Here is a 10,813-nt window from a genome sequence, read left to right as displayed (position 1 = left end):
CCATATGATCCCGCTTTTTACTCTGGATTGACTTACAATACTCATCTAAATACATATTCAGATAATTTATCATCTAAAAATATTAAATAGCTAACCTTCAATTCCTTGCAAGGTTTCTCATGGAATTAAGCAAAGAGCACGGTAAATTAAACATCTGCAATAATATATATGTCTATTCCTAGCACGCATATAAATTGTTATCCTACTCCCTTTCAAGATCAAAAACCTCAATATTCCTATCTATGGTTCTTACCCTCAAACTATCATCAACTATTAGATTGATCAATTCTAACAAAGAAGATAGAAATTACGCACAGAGTAGAGATAAATATAAATATATAAAAGAGTAATTATAAATCAATCCGTTGTAACAAGGGTTCACATAGGGTTTGTGACCCTAACTACAATAAAGAGTACTAGCCAACCATTGTCATAGCTAACATACAAAAATTCAACATAAACTGTAAATAGAAGATGGAAGAAGAAAGGATGAACAAGATTTCCTCGCAAGAACTCTTTCTCTGAAGCACGGTTCTCCGATAATTGATCCCCCTTTCTGTCTTTTCAGAATCCTTTTTATATTACTCTTCGCGCTTCTTCCAAAATTACCCTAAAAAACACCGGTCATGTTTTTCCCGCAAACTCACGCGGGATCGCGCCACTATGGCACAAGATCGCACCAAAGTTCTGGAAAATGGCCTAGCAAACTGGCGCAGTATCGCGCCACTACTCTGAAAAATGGCCCAAGAGGGACTGGTGCAGCTCAGCACCACCACTCGCACGGATTCGCGCCAACAATCTTTTAAAATTTTGTATTCTCCTTCTTTCTCCCTATATAAACATAACAATTAGGTGAGAAATATCATTGAAATAGAAAAGTCAACATAATAAACAAATATGTATATAAACTGCTCTTTTATGACTTAATACTTATCATTTTTAACTTGGAAAACCACATATGCCAGAGGCACATCACTCAGCATGTAAAAGAAAGCTTATGGTCTATTTTTTAAATAAACTTTTTTTTTAGTCTGAGTCTGTTCTATTTTACTATAAGTAATATGCCGCTAAGTCTGATTTGATGTAGGCCGAGCCGTAAACTCCTATTAGACCGACTGACTCATTTACACTCTTACTTCTCAGTACACCGTTTCTCTTCTTCTTTTTTTTAAACAAGCAGAGGTATAAGAAAATGAGAAAAGCAAAAATGTGTAAAATAAGTGGAGAACGAGGGAAATTTTAGGAAACCAAGAAAAAAAGATGAGAATTGAGAACTAAAAGATGAGTAAAACCCGCAAGGCTACTGGGTCTCAAAGACATTTGTTGCTCTACAACATAAGTATCAAATGACTTATTTTTCATTTGTTAATTATAACATTATATTTTCTTTTTTAAGGATTTTAATTAATTTTTATAATAAATTTCTTTTAATAAATATTTTTCAATTGCTGACATACTCATTTCACTAGGAGTGAAAATGGGACACCCACCCTATCTGAATCCTATAAATTAATTTATTATTGTTATGTATTTATCATTTGGATATACAATTAAGAATTTACAATATTTATATAATTTATTAATAATAGGTTAATATAACATAGTAACTTTAAATATACAAAATATAGCAATTGTATTAAAAAATTTGCCAATTTAATTAGTAAAAACTTAAACCTTTAAGTAGTTTCTTAGCTTATTTGAAACTAGGGGTGTAAATGGGCCAGGCTGGCCCAGCCCAGCCTACGGCCCGGCCTACATTGAGCCCAGCCTAGGCCCGGCCTTTCAGAAAAGTAGAGTAGGCTTAGGCTTATAAAAAAGTTTTTTTAATAAATAGGCCATAGGCCAATTCTGTCAAGCCCGGCCTACAGCCTTGTAGGCTGGCCTATTTAATTTATTAAAATAAAATAATAAAATAATATTTATTTTATGTGACAAAGATACAAAGTACCAAATATCAATATCTCTTACTTTTTGTACTATTTTATTTTATGAAAGGAAAACTTGTCTAATGTCTCCAAATTTTACATGTTGTTGCAGCTTAATACCATGGAGCAATGGGTACCTTGCTGGATTATGATGTTACTGATGAAGATCTTTCAATAATACTCTTCTTTCCCTTGTCTTGATGGTGGTTTAAATAATTTTAGAAGAATGACATTCTCTTGTAGACTTTATTTCAACATCCAATAATTGTATTTTTCTTATTTTTCCCATTTCTTTGACTCTATTCCTCTATGATATACATTCTAGAGCTGAGGTATTATATTGACTCTTTCTTGTTTGTCATTTTTTCTTATGAGAAGTACTAGTGCATGCATGAATGGAACTATCTTTGCTATATACAATTATTTTTTTTGCTTAGTATATATAGTGGGAGGCCTACAAGGCCTGTAGGCCATGTCAGGCTTTCTTATTTTCGAAAATGGGCCGGGCTTGGCCTACAAATAAAGCCTTTAGTAGGCCAGATAGGCCAAAATATTTTTGACGTAGGCTTGGGCCAGGATGGCCAAAGCCCAGCCCAGCCCAGCTCATTTACACCCCTATTTGAAACCTTCATAAAATTAAAACCTTTAAATAGATTTTTGAATCTGGCCAAACTTTTATATTTTCACAAAAAGGCCAAGTTAATATTTTTTTTTCTTTTAAAAAAAATACATTTTACAACTAAAAGGTTAAGCTCAAGCCAATACATTGTAAAACAAATCAAGGCAAAACCTAGTCTAATCTATTTTTAACCCTACATTTCATTTAATATATTAAGGGACTTCGCGCGTTGACCTTTTATAAGAATTTAAAATATTTTAAAGAGAATTATTGTTGTATCGACTATGGGATATAAGAAAAAAAAAATAAGAAGTTGATATTGTAAAATTAAAAAATAAATTAGTTTTATTAGGGGGGGGGGGGGGAATTAAATGCTAGTGCCCAATAAATACAACAACCATTGATTTAATTACTAGAAAATGAGACAAACAATTATACAATTAAAAATTAATAACGACTATGAGAAGTGAGAAAAATAGAGATTTGCTAAATAATTTTAATTAGAACTTGAGAGAATTTGTCCATTTCAGAAAAAGAAATAAGTCGTTGTCAGTGTATCCTACGCTTTTTGTGTTTAAGACTAATTATGGTACCAGAGAGAATATATTACAAAAAAATGTATTAACTATATTAACTTTTACATACTTTTGATTTTTGATATAATTAATAGGTTATTATAAAATTTGCAAAGAACAAAAATTGGGACCCAAAGCAAAAGGTTATAGTGGGGTTACCCATCAAGCAGGAAATGATCCTATATGTTTGGAATCAAATATTTTCAAAATTGATTTGATGGAAAGTTAAAAAATATAAATTGGTTTGATATAAGAATCTTTTTATCTTAGTTGTATAAAAAATTAGAGAAAGGTTATACTAATAACATTTTTTTTTACAACCTCTTACAACCATATCTTAACACTATTGATTTCCGTCAATCAACAGTTATCATTTATTGTGAATTAATAATTAAGTAATGAGTTTAATTTGCGAAAATCATAACCGTTGATTGGCGGAAATCAACGGTGTTAAGATATGATTGTAAGAGGTTATAAATATAATCTTCCTCTAAAAAATAATAGTGTACTCAAATTTAATTATGTTTAAGGTTAATTACTGGAATTGATAATTTTCCTTTAATAATTTAGATTATTAATATATAATCAGTTCACTTATTGATTAATGTATTTCAAATAAGAAAATTGAGTTGCAAATCGATTTAAATATTATTTTTTGTACCGAGTTTTAATTATGAGAATTAATTTTTGGGTTCGCTTTTTTTACGGTCAATGTAGATAACTTATCTACATTGAGTCCAAAACGACGTCATTTTGAGGCGAAAATCAAGGTATTTTTGTAATTATAATTTATTATAGGATTATAATAGTTTTTTCATTATAATTTTTAATTTTTCAACCCAAAACGACGTCTTTTTAGGAGCGAATGTAGATAACTTATCTACATTCACTTTAGAAACATTAAATCCTTAATTTTTATATCAAACTAAGTGAATTTAATTATTTTAAATCAAATAATTTATTTTTCACTGTATCAATTCTTATTCTTACAAGTGAGATCATTTTCTTCATATTTTTTTTATAATAACATGTATTTTCATTTTGTATCATATGGCCGTAAGTGTTCTTCACATTTTATCCCATCCGTTTATTTTATTTTGTATAAATTTCATATATGTGAGAGACAATTTTGTTTGAGCCGAAAACATCTACGTTATGATAGGATTAGCTCTCCCAAAGAAGATTTTTTTTACAGAAACACGAATCCAAGATCCTTTGGTCCCATTTGCTCCTTCTATTTGTAAAGAAATATTCTTATTCTTTAATTAATCTTCCACGTGTAAAAGAAAATTCTTTTCCTCTTTAATTGATTCATCGATCAAATAATATCTGTCATTTTAATTAACATTTGCCAATGATCAAATTTCTTTGAACATTAAATCCTAAATAATAACTTATAAACACACTAATTTACACACATGTATATATAAAGAATCAATTCAACTTATTTATCGAAAAGAAATAAAAAAGAATTAATTCAACCCAAAAACTTAAACTGTTGGGTGAGATTATATTAATGACTTTATATTTCTCTTGTACACCCCCTCACACGAGAGCTCATTGGGCTTAAAAGATGAAAGATGCATCAGACCCAACCTACCTGAGCTAAGAAATTTCACAAAGGAAATTGAGGGCAAAAAGAATTGAATCCAAGACACGAAGTTTTAATACATGTAAAAAATCAATTTAACCCAAAAACTTAAACTATTGAGTGAGATAAAGTAATGATTTTATATATATCTAACTTGAAAAAAAGAAGGAAAATATATTATTGAATTTGTGTAATTGTACAAGTTTATTAATATAAAACTACGTTTGAAATAAAATAAAATAAAAAGAAGGTATTTCTTAGAAGTTTGTGATGCTGCAATTTTTTTTTAAAATGTACTGATATTTACATTTGAAAAGTTATTATACTTTAATATTCGAACAAAACTAAATTTTCTAAACTTAGTTTTAAAATAGCATTTTCAAATGTAAATTATTTTTTAATACTATTTTTTGAAAAAAATAATCCTTTTAACATTATTTTTTCAAAAAAAATAATTGTACTAAAATCTACACAATCAAATGTGTTGGAATCATATCTAAGAATGTAAGATTTATATGTATAAATTTTTTATTACAAAATTATATTATATACTACATAAAGTATACTAGGTTACACTATATATTTGCAAGAATATAAAATGTAATTCGCAAAAATTTATAAAAAAAATTTAAAAACAGATTATTCCTTGTCTAAAAATGTGATTCGAATTTTATTGGAAGTTTATCTTACAACCATAACGATCAATAGCTGTACCTTTTTAATGCTTTTTGGTAAGTTCAAAGAATAATTAGAATAGTATGATGATTGGCTTACCAAAAAAAAAAAAGAACATTATGATGATTCCCAAGCGAATTTTGTCACAGCGTTTAGATAAATTTTCTACAAAAATATGTTTGTCCATTTTTTGCGAACTTTTCAAAAAAATTAGGGAAAAATGTGTATTATTTTAAAAAATATAAATTGTGTCATTTTAAGTAAGAAAAAAAAAGTGAACAAAAAAAATATAAAGATATAAATCTCATCTCTTTGTAAGAGTGAAATGATATAAATTGTGTCATTTAAAAGAATAAATATTTTTTTTAAAATATTATTATATACTTTTATTTTTTAAGAAAAATATTTAGATTTTTTTATTTTCTTAAAAATTATCTAGTTATCACAGCTTTATACGCATTTTTTATTAAAAAATACATAAACAGGTCGAACATAAAAAATAATTTCTTTTACGAAAAAGTAATTCATTGATTACTACCTAGAAAAAAATTAATTGCTTCCCCTTCAATTTTATTTTATTTTATTTTTTAAATTACAAAGTATTCGATTCCCATTTAAAATGAGCCATAGATGTAGAGAAGAGAAAGAGAAAAAGTACGTAAATAATTGTAATGATGTTTATAAGATACTTTTTGTGCGTAAATATCGCTATAACTAATTAAAGTAACATGCTTTTTCTGTGTTTAAGCATGCCTAGCACTGTGATACAATACATAATTTTTCAGAACACAAGCACTGTAATATATCGTCAGATCATTGTGTGGGAGAAATCCATGGGAAAAGGATTTCCCAGAACATTGTTCATATAATAATGTGGATGGCTGGGATCCACCACCACAAATTGCATATCCTCTGAAGGCTTCCAGTGCCGTTTCCTTTGATTAATAAACCAGTTGTTAATTTGCTTCTGATCCAGACCTGTTGACTCTGCAAGAGCCAGCTTCTGTGATTCCTGTAATGCATTTTTTTTAAAAAAAGTGCATATAATTAAAACCTTCAAATTTAAAAGCTGCAACATTTTATTGTCAAACAAAAAAAAAAATAAAAAAAAATTGGTTCTTTGTTATTAATATATTACCAATGGTAATTAATCACCTCATCATATAAATTTAACAAGGTAGCAAAAATAATGGGAAAAGGATCATGCAACATACAGATGGGTAAGGCCATTTGTAATGTCTGCTCCACCATTCAAGTAATTGTTGCCTTGCTTCTTTAGGCAGCTTTCCTTTTTTTCTCTTCTTCATGAATTCCTGCTTCAAACTGCCTAGGTATCCACTGTACTTGCGTAAAAGTTGACCCTTCAATTCCTGGTCCTCTGCCTGAGGATCTATTATGTTTTTCTGAAGATCAACACCTTCTTCATATGATCCATTCCTATCAGTATCTTCATTACCAGCTGATTATCATATCAATCAATTATGTTAAGCACTATATTTCACGCATCAATTATATATATACACCACAAATTAAAAACAAAGAACAAGGGGGTTATTTTTCGATTGCTCAGAAATTAAAGGTGTAAATTTGTGATGTGGAAAGTAAAATGTAGACTACAAAATAATAAATTCCAAATACAAAAAAAAAAAAAATATGCGACTCTTAATTTATATATCAAATGCAAAAGTAAGTATGCCAGTCCAGAGTGAGCAGAAGAACGCCAGAAAAAGCCATTGGACAAATTACTGTTTCATCTTCACATTTCATTTCTCCATCAAGAATGATTAGTTAGAATAAATGTAGATGTAATAACTCTCCACAGCAAACAATTAGTGTCACCACTATTTCAACTTAATTAAACAAGGATAAAACCCCCGAGGGTAGCTCATTTGGCAGCTGGCAGCTGAGCTCCCAAGGGATTGCTCGGTGCAGGGATCAAACCCTGCCTCAAACAGTTTCTTGGAAAATCTTTGGGGGCTAGAGGATAAGCCAAAAATCTTCGGTTGGGGGATTAGTCTCGTCCTTTCTCCGATTGCGAAGCTTAGTGCACGTACTGTTACAATGAGGGGCTAGCCCAAACGGACCGTACCCCGAGGGCATGGTGCCCGGAGAAGATTGAATGGAAACAAGGATAAATGTTTACATATACCAAACCATTACCTCATACTCCTGTTTAGGCTAATTTTGATTGCAATGGGGTGCATGATTAGATGAAAGATGACTAGAAGTACGACTTGCAATAATTAGGAAACAATTGCTTAACCAAAGTGACAATTCAATTGCAGTATACGAAATGAATCCGTTGTCCATATATAGAGCCCTATTCTTAACAAATATAATGGCTCCATCTAGACCTTGGGATAGCTCCCCCAGTTTATAATGAAATCACATATAACAATCTTCATGCAATCATTAAATCAGTACGTTCGTAGAGGAACCAAAGCAGTAAAAAAAGGGATTACCATTGGTTATAGAAGAATTTCAACATTAGTTGAAACCGTAAAGAAATTAATAAAAACAAACATTAATCATATATATAATAATTTAATACCATTAAACATGCATAATTGCTAAAATACCTAGAAAAAAGAATTGCTAAGCAAGGTACCCTCTATCAAAGAATAATTCCCTTTATTGAGAAATAATTTTGTTAAATTTCAAAGGGCAAAGTACATATTGTACAACACATACGGAGGAACATTTTCCCATAATTAACACAAACTTTTGTTGAACTACTAAACTAGCTGGAGGACCAAGAACAAGAAAATCTGTTAACGGAAGAACACTACTTATTTTGGCTCATACATAGTTGGAAGCTTGAATAAGCTGGGTTATGTTTATATCCAAAGGCACCATGTGATAAACTTCCTACTTTTTTTTATTGCAGTCATTAACAGTCTAGCAGTAAAGTTTGACACATAGTGATAGTTGTCACATTCAATTGTTACTTTCAATCAGCAAATAGCACCATGCATGCAAATGTAGATATGAGTGACCATCCATTTCCTGTTGTAAACATGCAAATATATAGCATCATAACATCAATGACACAATACTAGTAAGTAGTAAGCATGGCAAAATGCATCTGCACCTGCACACACAAACACATGCAGAATAATGACAACACGCATAGATACACTAGTTCTGTAATTATAAAATGATAGTTATAATTATACAGTGAATTGGTTGCACAACCAACCTTGAGGAAACTAATAAGACTACCCAAGTAAAAAAAAACAAATTTATCAACATAAAAAGTTAATTTAAAAGAATCAGTTATTGAATTATATATCAAAATGATAATGAAAAAGAAAACCTACTCATTTAAATTTTTTTGGCGGATAAAACTAATCATTTTAGATTAGGTAAAATACAATGAAAAATTTGCTCATCCATAAATTTAATATAATTTATACATTTTCATAGTTTGTTTCCTGAATAACAGCTGTACCTGCCCCAAAGGGCCTCTTAACAGCAACTCCTTTGTCTGCATTTTAGAATTTGACATTTCCAACCAGACAAAATAACCAACTACCTGGCAATTAAAAACTCTTGATTACTGGTTTGAAGAAACCCTAAACTCTTACGAAACCTAAATTCACATTCCAGTTGCCAGTTCCTCTATGGTTGGATTCACTTCAAGTAGAAGTTAAGATGCAAAAACAAGCAACAGCGGAGAGTGCAGCATTAAACATCAACTGGGGAAATACATAGATAAGTTACTTGGCAAAGACTTGTATTTCCAAAAACAGTAGAAATTATGTCAATATCATCAGGGCAGGAAGGAAGTGGAGAATTAATAGGATGCCTACAGAAGGTTTATTCAATGCACTAACACCGAGATGAGAGTGATGCAGATAGGTACCATGCCATATATCTACATTTTGACAGAAAAAACACACGTTTTGAGCAAGATGTACCCACATGCATGCTAGTATTTGAAACTTGATTTCTTATACAAATAAAATACAACCAAAATAAAACTCATTCAGAATGAAAAAATAAACTAAAAGTTACGAAAAATAATTAAAAAGTTGAAAAGAAAAAGTAGACAAACACTCGCATGCATTCTTTTACAATCTTACCAGAACCTACATACTTGAAACACAGACATGCATGGATATGCAGTTAATCTGACATGAAACACCCAAGTAATAAATATAGAATAAGTATGAAATCAAAACGAAAGTAGGAGAAGAGAAAGCAAAATGAAAAAGGTCATCACCAAAGTCCGAAGAAGAAATTGCAAGAGATTTGAACTGGCACTCGATCCTTTGAAGGAAGAGCATGGCTTCCTTGAAAGGTTTCGAGAGCTCTTGCTCGTACTTGATCAGCATCTCACAGTAAGCCTCCATGAACTGATCCAGCGCAGGATCCTCACCGATGAAGGCTTTCCCAGCTGGTTCACCCGCCATTGTCCCTGCAGATGCACATGCTTCTTCTAACCTTGCCACCACTTCAGGCGGAGCTCCAACCTGCAACGTGCATGAACAAAATTATGAGAAAGTCTATATCATGAAGCAAGCTTGGAAGAACTATATCATTCCTTCTTAGAAGGGTTTTTTTTCTTTTACTTCTCAGTTTCTTACTGTATAATAATTTGTCACAAGTAGGATTTTCATAATAATAATAATATATTACTAACAGTTTTTGGTACTGATGTCACACAAACTTAGATCCGAACTTGCCAACGAAAGAGGGTGTAGAAGTTAAAGTAATTTATTAAGTATCATTTTCAATCAATGGTAGTCTAAAAAATAATGGGATATCAAAAGTTCAGTCAAGATGGAGATTTATTTTTCTTCCTCACCTTTTGACAATTGACGTAAGCAGTCAAGAGACGGTGATAGTGAGGATGGGCCATGATCTTGGTCTTGACAGTGGAAGAAGAAGATGAGCTTCCACCGTTGGTGTTGTTGTTGTTGTTGTTGTTGGGGTCGATCTGCATGAAATACCCTAACTCAGTGTTGTTGGTGTTGTGGTTATTGTGGAGCATGATTGAGGAGCTGCCACTACTATCGCGGTTAGGGTGGTGATTATTAGTAGTGCAAGGCATGGGAAGAAAAAGACCGTTCGTATCTACATTAGGATTATTGTGATTAGGATTTATTGGATGATGAGAAGTCATTAAAGGCATCATCATCATCATTGGACAAATCCCATTACTGTTCTCTCCAAAAGCCATCACACTTGAAGTGCCATTAGAATTACCCTCCATTGCCTCTTCACCACTCCCCTCTAGGCTTAATTCATGAAGAAGACTAAGTACCCTTCTCTTATCTCTGTCTCTATTTTTTAGCTCAGAAGATGGTTGTGTCTTCAGGGCTCTCCCGGATTTTATGCTTTTTAAGTTTCAGGCTTTTTACAGAAAATCTAAAAAAGTGGTGGCTATAGTTGTGGTCAGTTACAACGAGTCGAAGAGAGGTTT

The 10,813-nt window shown here is 31.3% G+C and overlaps 1 protein-coding gene across 1 annotated transcript; it reads right to left on the bottom strand.

The window, feature by feature from the left end:
• Window positions 1–6,193: 6,193 nt before the first annotated feature.
• LOC133303442 (homeobox protein SBH1-like) lies at window positions 6,194–10,609 on the bottom strand. The gene is made up of 4 exons (XM_061503352.1): window positions 10,196–10,609; window positions 9,611–9,860; window positions 6,600–6,844; window positions 6,194–6,397 (listed from the first exon to the last, which is right to left on the bottom strand). Exons 1-4 carry the CDS (start codon window positions 10,601–10,603, stop codon window positions 6,194–6,196), a joined length of 1,107 nt encoding a protein of 368 aa, XP_061359336.1. The 5' UTR covers window positions 10,604–10,609.
• Between the last annotated feature and the right edge of the window lie 204 nt (window positions 10,610–10,813).

This window comes from Gastrolobium bilobum, unplaced genomic scaffold, assembly GCF_033153095.1.
Source record: "Gastrolobium bilobum isolate Gb01-03AN ecotype WA unplaced genomic scaffold, APGP_CSIRO_Gbil_v1 utg8714, whole genome shotgun sequence".
Lineage (NCBI taxonomy): Eukaryota > Viridiplantae > Streptophyta > Magnoliopsida > Fabales > Fabaceae > Gastrolobium > Gastrolobium bilobum.
This window is presented reverse-complemented; position numbering and strand designations above follow the sequence as displayed.